At 45.3% G+C, this 15,352-nt stretch overlaps 1 protein-coding gene and 1 non-coding gene across 51 annotated transcripts in view; one reads left to right on the top strand and one right to left on the bottom strand.

Annotated features, from left to right (window-relative positions):
• Nucleotides 1–15,352, top strand: part of TACC1 (transforming acidic coiled-coil containing protein 1) — a 118,742-nt gene that overhangs the window by 77,896 nt on the left and 25,494 nt on the right. For 37 of the 50 annotated variants that reach the window (XR_014063408.1, XR_014063401.1, XR_014063406.1 and 34 more), the window contains 2 exons: nucleotides 9,439–10,312; nucleotides 13,907–13,967. Coding sequence is in view for 39 of the 50 variants with exons in the window: in XM_081524031.1 (XP_081380157.1) it covers nucleotides 9,439–10,312; nucleotides 13,907–13,967 (935 nt within the window). In the remaining 11 variants the exon portion in view is untranslated. Of the gene's footprint in view, nucleotides 1–9,438; nucleotides 10,313–12,645; nucleotides 12,682–13,906; nucleotides 13,968–15,352 lie in introns of all 50 variants that reach the window. The other 13 variants (XR_014063410.1, XR_014063409.1, XM_081524057.1 and 10 more) reach the window with 2 other exon arrangements.
• TRNAG-UCC (transfer RNA glycine (anticodon UCC)) lies at nucleotides 3,720–3,792 on the bottom strand. The gene has a single exon. It is a non-coding gene; the product is annotated as a tRNA-Gly (tRNA).

Here is a 15,352-nt window from a genome sequence, read left to right as displayed (position 1 = left end):
TTCCTCTGTTCTTTTTCCTGGGGGATGCAGGGATGGTTATCACTGCTGGACGTTTTGCAGCGTCTGCCTGGTTTCCCTTGTGAAGTTCCTCAGCTTTGGGTAATCATGAATCAAGCTGCTTTTTCCATCACAGGGAGACAGAACGTTCATCTTGCTTCTAGATAAGACTATATTTCTCTACTGCCCATGGTCAACCTGTAGGTTATTAGCATACGTAAATATGTGAATAAATGTAAATAGCACTTGTAGTTGAGAGGGGTTTTCTTTTTGACAGCAAATATGTGGTGTATTTTCAAACACCAATTCCCTGAGGGGTGGACCCACTGACTGGATGTCCTTCAGTCCAGTCCTGGTCTGGCACTAATCAGACTCCAGAGATTTCAGGGCTCAGTCCCCCAAGGCTGCCCTCACCTGATGTTGTCAGGTGCATCCCAGGTCCCCAGGCTGCCCACACTTCCCTTCTGCTTGGCTGCAGCTCTGAGGGGGCTCCCACAACCCCCTCTCAGCTCCTATAATTCACTACAGAGACTCAAATTCAGGAAGATACGGTTACTGGTTTACTGTAAAGGGTGCAACTCAGGAACAGGCGAATGGCAGAGCTGCAGGGGCCAGGTGGGGGGCAGGCACCTCGCCAGCACCTCTGTGGGTTCACCAGCTGGGGGGGCCCTGTGACTCCCACTGTCGAAGGCTTCTCATAACCCAGTCAGTTGCCAGCTCCCAAAAGTTCCCACCTTTGCATCACGAGTTTGGTCTTTCCGGTGACCAGCCCCATCTGGACACCCTCTGGGGCCTCTACCCTGAGACCCCTCATTCAACTCAGGTGTGATCAAAAGGGGCTTGTTGTCAGTCACATGACACTCCAGTCATCCAGGAAAGTTCCAGGGGTTTTAGGAGCTCTGTGTCAGGAACCTTGGACAAAGGCCATTCTTATTATACTACATCTTCTAGTATGAAGGTACAAACAGAAAAATGTTCATCACAGCAGTGATTAGAACGACAAAGGAATTTGGAGACCCTCAAGAATTGCCTGACGTGGGACTTCCCTGGTGGTCCGGTGGTTAAGACTCTGCTCCCAATTCAGGGGGCCCTGGTCAGGGAGCTAGATCCCACATGTAAGAGGTCACGTGCCTCAACTGAGACCCAGCACAGTCAAATAAATAATGAGGAAATGAATAAACGTTAAAAAAGCAAAATTACCTGCCATGTAGTGTGACTTCAGTGTTGCTGTCATTAGTTGAACAAATGAGTGTATATTTTAGGATGGAGCGTGGGGGAGGGGCGGGAAGAAATGCCAGGCGCTGCTGAGTGTGAAGGAGGAACAGGAGAGGGGAGGGGAGGGGAGGGCAGGTGCCCTCTCGTGGCTCTGAGAGCCTTTGCAGACAACCGCACTGGATGCAGGTCTGTCCTTCCGTCTCTCTGTCCGTCGGGCACTCCCGCGTCCTCCACCGTCGCACAGCTGGCTCACCTCCAGCTCCGTCCCGCAGCCTGTACTGTTCCATTTCTGCCTGAAACCGCCTGCCATTTGCTTGCCAATTTTACACTTGCTGGTACAGCCAGACTGTGATTATCCTTCCTGCTTCAGTTCTGGGAGAAATGTTTTGTCTGGTTGCATCGTGTGCCGACACTGTGTTTAAGTTGCTTCTCGTCCTTCTGTGACAGGCTGTGTCTGGAGGTCGTTTTCTGAAACCAGGTTTGGAAAGTGGTCAGGTGCATCCAGGCACTGGCGGGGGTGGGATCATAGGGATCCAGGCTTCTGTTCCTCGCCATTGTGCTGGGGATGGGAGGCAGAGGGTGCCTGGAAAGAGAGGGAACTTGTCTTGAACTCTCCGGAAATATGTATTGTTGTATGTAGCTGTGGAAAATTATCTAAGTGCTATTCATTGTAGACACAAAGTAGAAAATACAGATAAATAGGAGAGAAAAAAATAAGCCATTGTCCCAGTTTAAGGGATGAACTATTTAAAAATACATCCTTCCAAAGTTTTTTCTAGATATTCTTATTTTTTTAATCTTATGAAAAATGTAGGCATGTCATAATAGAAGAGTGTAATGAATCCCATGTACTTATCACCCCAGTTACAGCAGTCAACATTTACCATGCTTGCTTCTTTTTTTTGAAGGATTTATAAGATGAGACATTTTCTCTAAATATTTAAGTGTGTATCTGTAAAACATAAAGATGTTTTTCCTGTTAACCATACGACTGTTGTCATATCAATAAAGTTAACCTAATTAATATCATCTAACCCAGGCCATGTTCAATCAGGCTTCCCCAGTTCTCCTTAGAATCTTTAACATTGGATCCAAACTAAGTCACATACTGCCTTTGGTAGAATTAACATCTTTGGGGTCTGTGTTAGTACATTAACCTGCTTCCTCCATTCCTACACCATCTCTTCGATTACATGAGTCTCATTTGTAAACTCCCCCATCCCCGAGCAAACCCAGTAGCCCATGCCTGACTCCCTCCTCCTCTTCTCCACCTTGTTGCCTTGCTCTGACCAGTCCTGCTGGAGGCAGCCCCCTGATGTCCAGCCATGGCCCCAGTGGCCCCTGCTCGTCTGGTGTGCACGCCTGTCTCCCTGGGGCCTCAGACACTGGGCTTCTGCGGGGCCAGTCCAGGCCCTGGGTCCCTGCAGGCTGGCAGTGTGGCGCCCCCTCGAGGGCAGGCTCCTTGGGTACTGACAGTTAGTGGCGGTGAGGGGCTCCTTTAAGCAGAGTGTGGAGAAAGCTCTGTGGACTTAGGCCAGGTTTTGGCTGCCTCCTGCCCTTACTCTGCCCTCCACCTGGCAATTCCAAACCACCCTACAGAGAAGGCAAGTATTCAGCCAGGTCTGTTCTCAGAGGCCTGACTTCCCATGGGGTGGTCTGTCCCAGCGCCTGTTCCTTCCACACCAGTGCCCTGCCGGAAGCACCCCCACCAGCTCTCACCATTCGGTTTGGTGCCCTCCGGGCCTGGCCACCCACCCGTCATTCGCATCTTAATGTCAGCATACGAAGAGCCAGTGACTCAGTCCTGTTTAAACAGACTGTTGAAATGTGTGTTTTGGTGAGTGTTCCCTCTCAGACGGTCATTCCTTAAGCACTTAAAACTGCTTAAAACGGCACTCACTTAAAACTGCTTAAAACAGCACTCGGAGCATTCCCTTGGAATGTTCTCAGAGGTGGTGAGCTTTGTTCTTTGATGTTAGGATATCTTCCCCAGTAGCTGAGGGTCCTTTAAACATCGGTGTGGTGATTGCAGGGTGGGTAGGGGGTGGGGAGGCAGTTGAGGTTGTAACTCTCAAGTAAAGAGAGGAGCCCTTCAAAGACCCTAGACGTGGTGCCGAAATACAAGCATCTGCTCGGTGGCTTCTGAGGCTAGGCTTTGGAGAAGGCTGTGGATTTTCTTCCCTGGAGAAAGCGCTGATGTCATTTTTCACTGAGTTTCTGGGGCTTCATGGACCCTCTGAATATTTACCTGAGACCCTTTCTTCCTGAATTATTGCACACACATTCATTTTCACGTATTGGTTCAGAGATTTTGTTTCAGCTGCAGAGTCAGACCTTGCATCCTAGACTTGGATGTGAGATGCTGGTTAAATTTTGAGGTTAGAAGGAGGCCGGCATGTGTGTTGATACAGGAGGCCTGTTCAAATTTTGGTGGATTTATCACTTTACATGTCCAGTATTTGTTTGTTTTGATTTTTGGCCCCACTGCAAAGCATGTGGGATCTTAGTTCCCTAACCAGGGATGGAACCCGGGCCCCCTGCAGTGGAAGCGCAGAGTCTTAACCACTAGACCACCAGGGAAGTCCCACGTTCCAGTGTTTATAAACCTATGAAAGAGAGGACTTCCCTGGTCGTCCAGTGATTAAGATGTCACCTTCCAATGCTGGGGGTGCAGGTTCCATTCCTGGTCAGGGAACTAAGATCTGACATGCCTCAGGACCAAAAATACTACAACATAAAACAGAAGCAATCCTATAACAAATTCAATACTTTTAAAATGGTCCACACACAAAAAAGAAAAAGCCATAAAAGAGACCTCTTATAGCTGAAGCAGAGGAAGTGATAGGCAGATCCAAAAGGAGCTTGCTGACAGTGTTTCACCTGAAAGTTAAAATCTGAGGTAGAAGAGTCAAGCATATTTGAGAAAAATGCCAAATCTGCAGTGTTAATATACAATATTTTCTGAGTGGTTGTGGTTCACCTTCTAATAAATGAGGTTATCCATGTGGAAGCAGCCAGCTGAGCAGGTTCTCAGTATATGCTAGCTGATTACATTTCTGAGTTTCAAAAATATTTTCTGTGCATGGCATTTCCCCCTCTTCTGAGGTTTTCAAGGTTTTTCATACACTTGTATTTGAACCCAGTATATTTTCAACATGCTGCAACTGTTGCTTAGTCACTTCAGTCATGTCCAACTCTTTGCAGTCCTATGGATTGCAGCCCGCCAGGCTCTTCTGTCCATGGGATTTTCCAGGCAAAAGTACTGGAGTGGGTTGCCATGCCATCTTCTAGGGGATCTTCCCAACCCAGGGATCAAACCTGTGTCTGCTGCATTGCAGGCAGATCTTTACCACTGAGCCATGAGGAAGCCCATATTTTCATCGTACCAGAGTGCAAAGCAAAAAGCTGTTACCTCAGCCTTTTGAATTTTGGCATTCTGTGCCTTTTCTTTTAAAAATATTATAAAGGCGGGGGGAGGGGAGGGAAGATCCCTTTTGACAAGAGACTAGCCTACATCCTGAATAAGCATAGACGGCATCTGTGTTAGAGCACCCATGGGTGCATCACACATTTTAGATCTAGGGGAGGGTGCTTGTTGAAAGGAAGAGTTTGATTAACAGCAACAGACGTGGCAGAAGTGGGAACGTCGGTCTATTTTTGGATTTCCTCAGTGTTTGCTTTGAAATCATCCACTGATCTCATTTCTGTCTGTTCACCAAGCCGCCAGGCAGTGCTGTGCTTGTCAGAATCATCCAAACGCATAAGACTCATTCCAGGGAGAGAGCTTATTGGCGCCCCTGGGAGGAAGGTTCTGAAGGAGAGCAGGATTTGTGTAAAAATGGAAGGATGAATAGAGGTTAATTACATAATGGGCTCTGAGATGAAAGCCAGAACCGAAGACCAAGGTTAGAACTCATGCTAACCAGTGGGAGGCCTACCCGGAGCCTGAGGACACTTTGGCTGTTTTACTGCTAACAGTGACTGGTGGTGTGGTGCTCTCCCTTTAGGTCCTGTTTTAGGGCAGCCCTGGGTAGGCGGGGTCAGCTGGCACCAGGACGCTTGCTGACGGAGAGTGTGAGTGCTAATAAAACCTTACTCAAACGTATCATTTCAAGTTAGGTGAGAAGCTTGGTTTTTGCTTTTACATTTTTCACAAACTTCCCAACCTGGCTTAAATCAGTGAGCTGCCCACCCCCCCGCCCCCTTGCCCGGCGGTGCTCTGTCCTGGTGACTGATGATGCCGGACCAGGGTGGAGCCTGCAGGGAGTGCGCTTAGGATGGACAGGTTTGCCCACTTGGCACCTGCCTAGAGTTGGACAAGAAATGCCGGGGTGGGGGTCTTCTGCTCAGACTAGGGGGCTGAATTCAGGTGAGGGGTGTTGTCTGTCTTCCCCTCCCCCTTGCTGGGTGGCATGCTAGGATGCAGCGGCCTTCCAGGTGTCCCCAGGTTGCCGAGGCTTATCCATCCTCATCCCTCATCCCTCATGGCCGGTGGACATGGGGAAGGGTCGGGTCTGGAGGAGTGGATGCAAGGGCGGGGTGGTGGGAAGTGGGAAGGCCCTGCCTTTGCTAATAGGGGAGACTAGGGCAGAAGTAGAAAGCTAGGAGAGGCTCAGAAGCGCGACTCCAGAGGTCTTCCCTCCATTTTTGGGAGGTGCGGGATTGATGGTGAAGGAATCAGGAAATGAAGACCAAATGTTGCCAGAGGGGACAGGGCCACTGGGCTGGAGACATTGTCCTCTCCTGTCTCAGCCTCCCTCTTTCCCCTCAACTGATCTCCAGCCTGTGGGGGAAGAACACAGAGGACAGGGCTCCCACGAGAGAGACTGACTGTAAATGTTTAGACGTCAATGGCAGGGAGAGATTGGGAGAGAAGTTATGTAACAAAAGACAGTTTTTCTTTGATTGTCCTCAGCTCCCAATGTCATATTGAAAAGAGGAGCCTCTGTGTTCCTACCTCCCGGCTTAAGTCATTGTCCAGATTTTCTCAGACTTGGTCCCATCATCCCCTCATCCTCTTTTTCTTCTGTTTTATTACTTCAGTTATTTTTTTTTTTTAATAAATTTATTTACTTTAGTTGGGGGCTAATTACTTTACAATATTGTAATAGTTTTTGCCATACATTGACATGAATCAGCCATGGGTTTACATGTGTTCCCCTTCCTGGACCCCCCACCCACCTCCCTCCCCATCCCATCCCTCTGGGTCATCCCATTGCCCCGGCCCTGAGCCCTTGTCTCATGCATTGAACATGGAATGGTGTTCTGTTTCACATATGATAATATACATGTTTCAATGCTATTCTCCCAGAACGTCCCACCCTCACCTTCTCCCTCAGAGTCCATAAAATTGTTCTAAGCATCTGTGTCTCTTATTCTGTCTCGTATATAGGGTTATCGTTACTTCAGTTATTTTTAAAACAAATTCCAGATAGCATATCTCAGATGTTTCAGTAAGCATCTTAAAGATGTGTGGACGTGTTCCTATGTAGCTGACATTGTATTGTTATTAATAAAGATACAGATATCATTATTAATAGTATTACTTTTAATTTATAAAAGATGCACTTCAAGTTTTTATTTAAATTAATCTTTTTTTAGGTAAACTTCTTTTTAGAGAAAAAGATAATTAGCTTCTACCTAAAAATTTAGAATAAAATATGCTAAGGCTCAAAGATGAAAGTATGTAGAAGGGAGATACCTTTCAGCTGTGTAGCATCCAGTGTGACTTTGAAGGTAATGACATGAACGCCATGGCTTCAGTTATGTCCCGTACTCATTGCAGCTTAGATCTCTCTGTGCTTACTTACTCACTTCCTACTCAGCTTCTCTGCTTCAGGGTCCCAGACAGCTCTCAGTGTCCAGGGCCGACCTCGAGCCCCAGTCCGACAGCCCCAAGCTCCTTGGCTGGTACCTCTGAGTCTCACTGAGTAGTAGCACCATCCCCTCATTTCATGAGCTGAAAACCTGCATGCCATCTTTGGTGCCTCCATCTCCTTCAACTCTGCATCCAGCGCCTCACAAGCCTTCAACGTCTCACCTCCTTTTCTCAGTTGCTCTGCTCTTCTCTCCCTTCCATTAGCAACGCCTTAGTTGAAGCCCCAGAATAACACACTAGCAGTTCTGTTTGTTCCTTTTTTGACCTCCTTCCAACCCTTCCCTGCATTTCAGCTAGAGCTGTTGAGAACATAAATCTGATTTATAAGTAAATCTGCTTAAACACTCTCTGTGGCTCATGTAAAATAAGTAGTCACTTTCTGTACTTTGAGATAATAAAGATTTTATTTTTTTCAACCGACTGATGCTAGGGTGTGAGCAGGCGTGCCCAAATCCAGCCTGGCTTCTAACCAAGACTGTCACGTGTAGATTTTTGCATCCCCAGGTTTTTGATGGCATGTTGTCACTATTACTTGTCTACCTAACCCCCATCAGCACAGAGAAACAATCAGTAATACCCTCATCACAGCTCAAATATGTAGAGAGAGAATAGAGAGTCTGTATGCACTCAAGTTTAAATTGTCAGTACACTTTAAAATGTTTTCGGTGAAATTCTGTGTGTAAAGGCAGTTGAGTTTTAAAATTTTTTATTTTGCAAGGTTTCAAGCGTATACGATAGAGGAAATAGTACAATGAAAACTCCAATTTACCCAGCCCTGGATTCAGCAGTTACCAAGATTTTGCCACATTGGTTTTGTCTTTTAAAAGAAAATCCTTTTGAAGTATCTTCAATCCTAGATAATCACGCATCGAGAGCTTTTTAAAAATTCCAGCATTGGGGACTTTCCTGGTGGTCCAGTGGCCAAGATGCTGCACTCCCAGTGCAGGGGTCCGAGGTTCAATCCCTGGTCAAGGAACTAGATCCCACATGCTGCAACTAAGACTTTGCATGTCACAACTAAGACCCGATTCAGCCAATAAAAATAAATATTTTTAAAAATTCCAGCATTGATAACAGTTAAGTATATCTTTAAGAACAAGACATATTGAACATTAGTAGAATATCTGAAGCATCTGTGCAGAATAGTTTGTAAATCACTGCCCAATTCCAACCATAAAGGGTTAGGGTTAGGGTTAGTGTCTCCCAGTGACACTCAGCTCTTTGATCCTGGATTACGATTAGGAAATATGACTAGATGGTCATTTCTGAGATTTTGTTAAATCATGAGATACTATGATAATAACCAGTTTACTCAGTTTTTGCTGCTCCTCTACTGTCACTTCAGATACCAATACCTAAGTCAGGAAAGCACTATCTTAATTTGTGCTTTTAAGAAGTACCCCCATTTACACAACTACACAACTTCCTGTTAACAGTGTTTATCCTTATAAGACCCCAATTACAAAGGATCTTTCATTTTCACAAATGATTTGAGAGAATTCCTGGCCAGCTGAGAGACAAAGCTTCTAAAGAAGTAAAACTTTTTTGTTTTATGATTTGTGTCTTAGTAAAATAAGGACTGTTTGTTCCTGAAACCACTTTGCTTTCTCTGCTTTGTCTAATTAGTTTTTTTATTTGCTTCTTTCAGTTTTTACATGTACAGAGAAGTTATTCTGAGCAGACCATGATGAGTATTTCATTTAATTTTAAAACAGTGCAGTTATTTAAATTCTATCCTGGGGAAGAAGGAATTCTTGTTTTTAACATCCAGAGATTAAAATCCATTTGCTGCATAAAATCCAGACCCTGTACCTCTCAGGCAGTGCCTGGGAACCGTGTCCATGCCGGACGAGACCCCTGTTTGTGAGCTATCAGGGTCCAAAGCTTCTTCCAAACCAGTTGTTTTAACCTATGGAATTTCAGCATCATTTTAATATGCTTTGCAGAGGGCCCATGATCTACTTTCCTTTTCTTGAATAGCTCTGTTTGGTATAATTGTTATTTGTATAACTTTTTTTTTTGGCCGAAGTGCCGTAGCATGGGGTATCTTTAGGTCCAGGGACTGAACCATGTGCCCTGCAGTGGAAGTGTGCAGTCTTAGCCACCACACCGCCAAGGAAGCCCCAGTAAATTATTATCATGACTTGGGTAATACACAGGCACTCTTTAGAGCCTTAGCACGTCTCCCCTTTCAGGCCACACCACCATCGCTACAGAACCTTAGGGATGCTTGTAAAAGCAAAATGGGGAGAGCCTGCCATCTGTCCTTGTGGCTTCAGCTAGTAGAGAAGATTCACTAATGCCGAAAAGGTCATTTGTTAACCGACGGCTTCTGTGTTCTGTTTCAGACTCACAAGAAGCGGACGAAGAGCTGGTAGCAGAAGTGGTTGAAAACTGTTCATCTGCGGCTGCTCCTAGACCCTCAGGACAGGAGGGAGCGCCGCCCGCCAGCGGGTCTCGCTCAGTCAAGGATTTCAGAGAAGAACCCGAACATGATGCCAGCAAGATCTCCGTCGTGAGGCCGTTTTCCATAGAATCCAGGAACTGCGGAGACCTCCCCGGCCCGGCCGCGCGCGCCCAGGACGGCGAGGCCATGACCGCAGGCGCCGCCCTGGAAGCCGACCCCGGGGCGGGCAGCCCGCGTCCAGAGCCCGGGGCCGGCCGGAGCCGCCTGCGGAAGCCCCGGCCCGTGCCCCTGCGGAAGAAGGCTCTGGGCGGCGAGCTCTCGGAAGCGGCCCCTGCCCCAGAGGGTGTGCGTCCCGACGGGGAGGATGGGAAAGCCGGGAGCCAGAAATGTGCCCCTGAGATGATGGAAACGCCAGGCGGAGATGCCCACGACTCGGGGGCCGACCAGCCGGAGGATGCGAGGAGCCCCCCGCTGAAACGCGAGTTTGATTTTACCGAAGATGCGGAGACCGTGGAGTCCAGGAGAGCCCTCCCGAGGCAGCCCGGCCGGAAACCGGGCAGCAGAGTCATGCCGCAGGTTCAGGGCACCGGGGCGAGCCCCACCCTGCGGCCTCGCGGGGGCCCGCTGGTGCGGCAGCCCTCGCCCCCGCTCTCCGCGCAGGGCTCCTACCACTTTGACCCGAACCACTTTGACGAGTCCGCGGATCCCTTTAAACCCAGTATGACTTTCACCAGCGGTGACTTTGGTTCTCCCGCTGGTAATCATGTTAATGAAATCTTAGACTCACCCAAGAAGGCCAAGTCGCGTTTAATAACGTGAGTGGGGCCGGGCGTGGGCGTTGTGTTCTGTGTCCTCTCTGAAAGTCTGACCACTGCTTTTGGTTTGTGGGGAGGCCCCCGGAGCAGACACACAGCTTGTAGCCTTTGACGCAGCCTTCACTGTTCACTTCACTTCACTCTGCTGTGGAATCAGAGATGCCAGAGGTCTCCTTTTTAGATGTCTGCCTTGCTTCTGAATCCTCAGCTTATTCCTCTGAGTTCTTTTTCCCCTAACCTTGGATACGTTTTTCCTGCTTAAAAGAAAAAAAAAAAAAAAGAATATCATGAGCTAGGCAGGTAGAGATCTGATGGTTTTCAGAAATGCTGCCTGAGCTGTGGGGTGTCATAGAACTCAAGGATCAGTGCCAGCCACCCTCTGCAGATTCTTCGGATGGAACAAAGCTCCCAGGGCTGCAGGTTACCCGTGTAGTGTCAGCAATATGGGCGAAGGGGCGTATAGAAGTCTTTTCACTTGAACAGAAAGCTGTGATTCCTGTTGAAAACAAACTTACCGCTCAGAGCTACTGTGAATTCTTATGTCTCCTGGTCAAACTTCTGGCTTTTATCAGTAAGGAAGTGAGTTTCCAAAAAGAATCAAGAATCTTTTAATCAGTTGCCTGAATCTGACTCAGATCTTCAGCAGCCTCAGAATATCCCCACCAGGTCTGAAGGGAATGAAAGGGCATCTGTCGTTCTTGCTCTGTTCTTTGATTGTTAAGTGGTTGCTGAGCCAGACGGGCAGTTAAACGGTTGCCAAAAAATATATTGATCTGGTGTCCTCGGGGTGCTCTTCTGTGGCTCAGGTTAGTTACCTGTATCTAGTTACCTGTGGCATGGGGGATGCGACGGCCAGGTCTTTGCCCAGGTGCTTCCTAATATGGGATCCTCTAAATGTCAGTGACCCTACCTCTCAGGGTTGATAAGGGCTCATTGGGAGCCTCTCTTTCAGTCGCTTATTGAAAGTGTGTAGCCCGTGCGTTCATGTGGCATAAAACTAAATTGGGGCCAAAGGGAGGAAGTTTATCCTACATCTTGTTTTTGGTAGCAAGAAGTACTCTCTCCCAGCCATACCTTCCTCACTTGCTAGCATTTTCCTCCCATTCTGTTTTTGATGAATGAACTTCTTGGTCTAAAATACCTTATATATATATATATATATTTTTAAAAACTCTTATGCAACCAAGACTCTTGTCTCCTTCTTTTGGCAGGAGAAGGATGCTCAGCCCCTTGTGTACCTCTAGGATTTTATTTAGCAAATTCCATTATTGTAGAAAAGAGTGGAGATAAACAGGTAGAAGTAGGTAGGACCTAGCAGAGAATTCGAAGTTCTGATAACAGGATCCTTGTATGACTTCTTAAAAGATGATACGACTGGCGTCTCAGATTCTTCTCCCGTAATATAGAGACATCCAGTATAAAGACAGTTTAATGCATGCTAAACTTTCTTTACTAATCTTTTTTTTTTTAACTTAAAAAAAATTTTTTTTATTTCAAATGATATTTAAATCTTCTTGGCTAAGTCTATCAAAATCTCACTGACTTTGCAGGTAGAGGAAGACAAATATCATATGACATCACTTAGTATGTGAAATCTGAAAAAATGATACAAATGAATTTATTTACAAAACAGATAAAGATCAACAGACATAGAAAACATACTTACAGTTACCACAGAGGAAAGGTGGGGGGACAGAGATAAATTAGGAGTTTGGGATTAACAGATGCACACTACTATATATAAAATAAACAGCCAAGACCTAATGGATAGCACAGGAAAATAGAGTCACTGTTGTAAAATAAAAATGAAATAAGAAATAAAACAGAGATCATCCTATGATTGGGATTTTGTCGGGCAAATAAGATAAATTAGGTAAAGTCACTTTGAGTTTCTTAGTGATATACACTGACAGTGGGTATAAGCAGATATATTTTCAATTATATTTTTATTCATGCATTGATTGTCTTTAATCTGGATGACTAGATATTTAAGAGTAAACATACTCAGCAGTAATGTTATTTTTTTTGCATTTACAACTATTTGATACTTTACTTTTCATCTTTTTTTTTTTTTTAATTTTTTTTTTTTTTACTTTTCATCTTTGAATTTGACCGCGTGGCATTCCTGAGTGTTTCCACCACTCTTACTCCTGACAGTCATTCACTCACTAGTGGTCACATTGACGAATCTGACATTTATAATTTCTGCCTCACCTCATAGAACTTTGCAGCCTTTATGTCTGCCAGACTAGAGATAAATATTCCAGGCTTTACATGATTTTTTTCTCCATCTGTCTGTCTCTTTCTCGTCTCTAATTTTGTTGGTGCATCAGGACTACTGAACAAGTGAAATTTCTCTGTTTTCTGTTGTAAGTACTCCTGCTGTTTCTGGCTACCCCGAGACCCTTGGCAATTCCTCCCCCACCCTCCCTGGACCATCTCCTCCAGAGCATGTTGGCTTCCCTTTCTGAGTTGAATCTTCTGATGACTTTTTGCATTTCATTTGCCACTTCATGAGTCAGCTTAGCCTTGCCATCTGTACCCAAAGGCTTGGAGACAGGCCCTCCCACCTTAGGTGTGAGAGCTTGCGTCCCTGGCTTGGCACGCCCCATGTGGTGCTGTGATGCTGCGTGCTGGCTTGGCTCCCTGTTCATCCCTGCGGTGGTTTGAGGAACTGCTGTGCTGTTTAATGTCTGGAACAGTTGACTTTTTTGATAGGATAAGGCTGCCGCCTTTGAGCACAGGGGATACATTTTACTGAGTCAGCTCAGCTTGAGTTTGGTAGCAGGGTGACACTCAGGCATTAGGAAAGAAAATCAAGCACTGACGAGGTGGGGGTCCGTATTCTGCTACTGTGTATGCTGGTCTTTGTTTTTGTCCCACAAAATGAGAAGAACTTGCAGTTTGGTGATGGGGGGTGGAGGGAATGGGTCAGAGTGGTGGTATTGGAAGTTTTAGGTTCATTAAAACAGAACGGAATCTGGACTAGTCTTCAGATCACAAATTACATGCAAGTTTAAACATAGCGGGTGGTGTGAGCGTCCCCAGTTCCGGCCATGGCGTTCATTTTCCATCTTACTACTGAATAGGAGCAGTAACAGATTGCTCAGATATTTTTATCTTCATACTTTCTGTTGCCCACAGCCCTCTGTGAGCACACAGGTCTGGAGCTGTCTTACCAGACTTCTGTGGCATTTAGCACAATAAAGACTTTTTAAAGAATGTGGTCCGGCGTGATAATTTTTCTGGTGACTGTCAAAGCCGGGTGAGCGCGGATCACGTGACCCGCCGTCTCCAGGTGCCGGGGCTGCTCTTGGGAACGCTGTTGCAGTGAAAAACCATAGGGACCCGAGAGCCGGTGTTTAGCTTCCCGCAGAAACAAGCCAAGGGTTGCTGATTACAGTTTTCGCTTGCCCTGTCTCTCGGGAGAGGATTCAGAGGCGGGATCCCGTCTCTGACGCGTGGCGGTGTGACTCGTGTGGGGCTGTGCGCTTTGGCTGGTTTCTGCACACACCGCTGTCTGTTCCATCTCAGGCTTGGAGCTTGTCCGTGTGATGCCAAACCAGCCTGGTGTTCTGTTTGTTTTTTCCCCAGGAGCGGCTGTAAGGTGAAGAAATACGAAGCCCAGTCTCTTGCTTTGGATGGGTGTTCTCAGGTAAGTCTGTCCCTGTCGTCAGCTTCTCTCTTAGACCAGTGTTCCCCATGAGGGTGGTAGCTAACGAAGGTTTTTCCAGTGGGATCTGAGTACTCCGCTTTAAGAAAGCCGATTCCCAGGCCCTTGACCTCCTAAGTGGATCTAATAAAGGGCCCTATAAGACAAAGGAACCCTGTTCTTCACAGTTACTTTGTTCCCACTTTTGGGGGGGAAAAGTTCCTTCTCACCCATTCTCCGTCTTACTGCTGCACTATTGGATTTGGAACTTCTGAGCACCAAAGAGGGATTTGAAATGTTGGTGTAAATATTAAGGTGATTGACTCCAATGACTGGATAATATATTTTTAAAGTTAGATGGTTCTCCAGTTCATTGCTTTCCACCAAATAGCAGAACCTGAATTTTCAGCTGATAGATGATTAAAAATAACTTTTAACACAGTGATATATGTCACTTATATCTCTATTAAAACGAAAATTATTGATGATAGAATTTTTTTGGTACGTAACTTGGAAAGGAGTTCAAAAAATTGTGACGTTTCTGTTCTCAAACTTTCTTCTGTTTCACTTATTTATTTTAGTAAGGCTTCTGGCTTCTAATTGATTATAATTATAAAAATGGAAAGCAGGAATAAAGTTGATGCTGACCTTTGTTTCATTCTAGCAGTAAATATTTGTCCTTGACTATATGAATTAATTAGGAAACACAAATAAAAACCCCCAAACCCAGGCCCATTTGATTGCAGTGAGGTGCTTTTTTTTCCTTTTTAAAATTTTATTTCAGTATAACCATTACAGAAATACATTCATTAATTAATACAATGCATTTTAAGTTGAACTTACACAGTTAGGACCAGAAACTTGGTACATAGTTTAAGATTAAAGAAAAAGAGATTTGCAATTTGATTTTTCATCTCTTAACAAATGTATGAACTATCCACTTTCAAATGCTGCTAAAGAGCAGGCAAAAATAACTATGAAAAATTTGCCTTTTTTTTGTTTGTTTGCCTTTGTTTTTAAACTTTTTATTTTATACTAGAATAAAGCCAGTTGACAATTTTGTGTTAGTTTCAGGTAGACAGCAAAGGAACTGAGCCATCCATATACATGCATCCATTCTTCCCCAAATTCCCCTCCCATCCAGGCTGCCACATAACATTGAGCAGAGTTCCCTGTACTATATAGTAGGATAATTTGAAAATTATCCACATGAAAAATTTACCTTGGACTTGCTTCAGAAAAATAACACATATTACTTTGTGGAAATTTTTTACATTGGTGCAACAAAATGTTATAATTTCTGTTTTTAAAAAATTTACTTTTGTGTTTGACTGTACTTACCAAACACTAATATTTTTAGAATAAATTGTGCATTTGTAAATGACATA

The sequence above is a fragment of the Giraffa tippelskirchi genome, chromosome 8 (assembly GCF_054371585.1).
Source record: "Giraffa tippelskirchi isolate mGirTip1 chromosome 8, T2T-mGirTip1v1.2.pri, whole genome shotgun sequence".
Lineage (NCBI taxonomy): Eukaryota > Metazoa > Chordata > Mammalia > Artiodactyla > Giraffidae > Giraffa > Giraffa tippelskirchi.
Note: the sequence above shows the minus strand (reverse complement) of the source record. Positions and strands in the feature narration are given on the sequence as shown.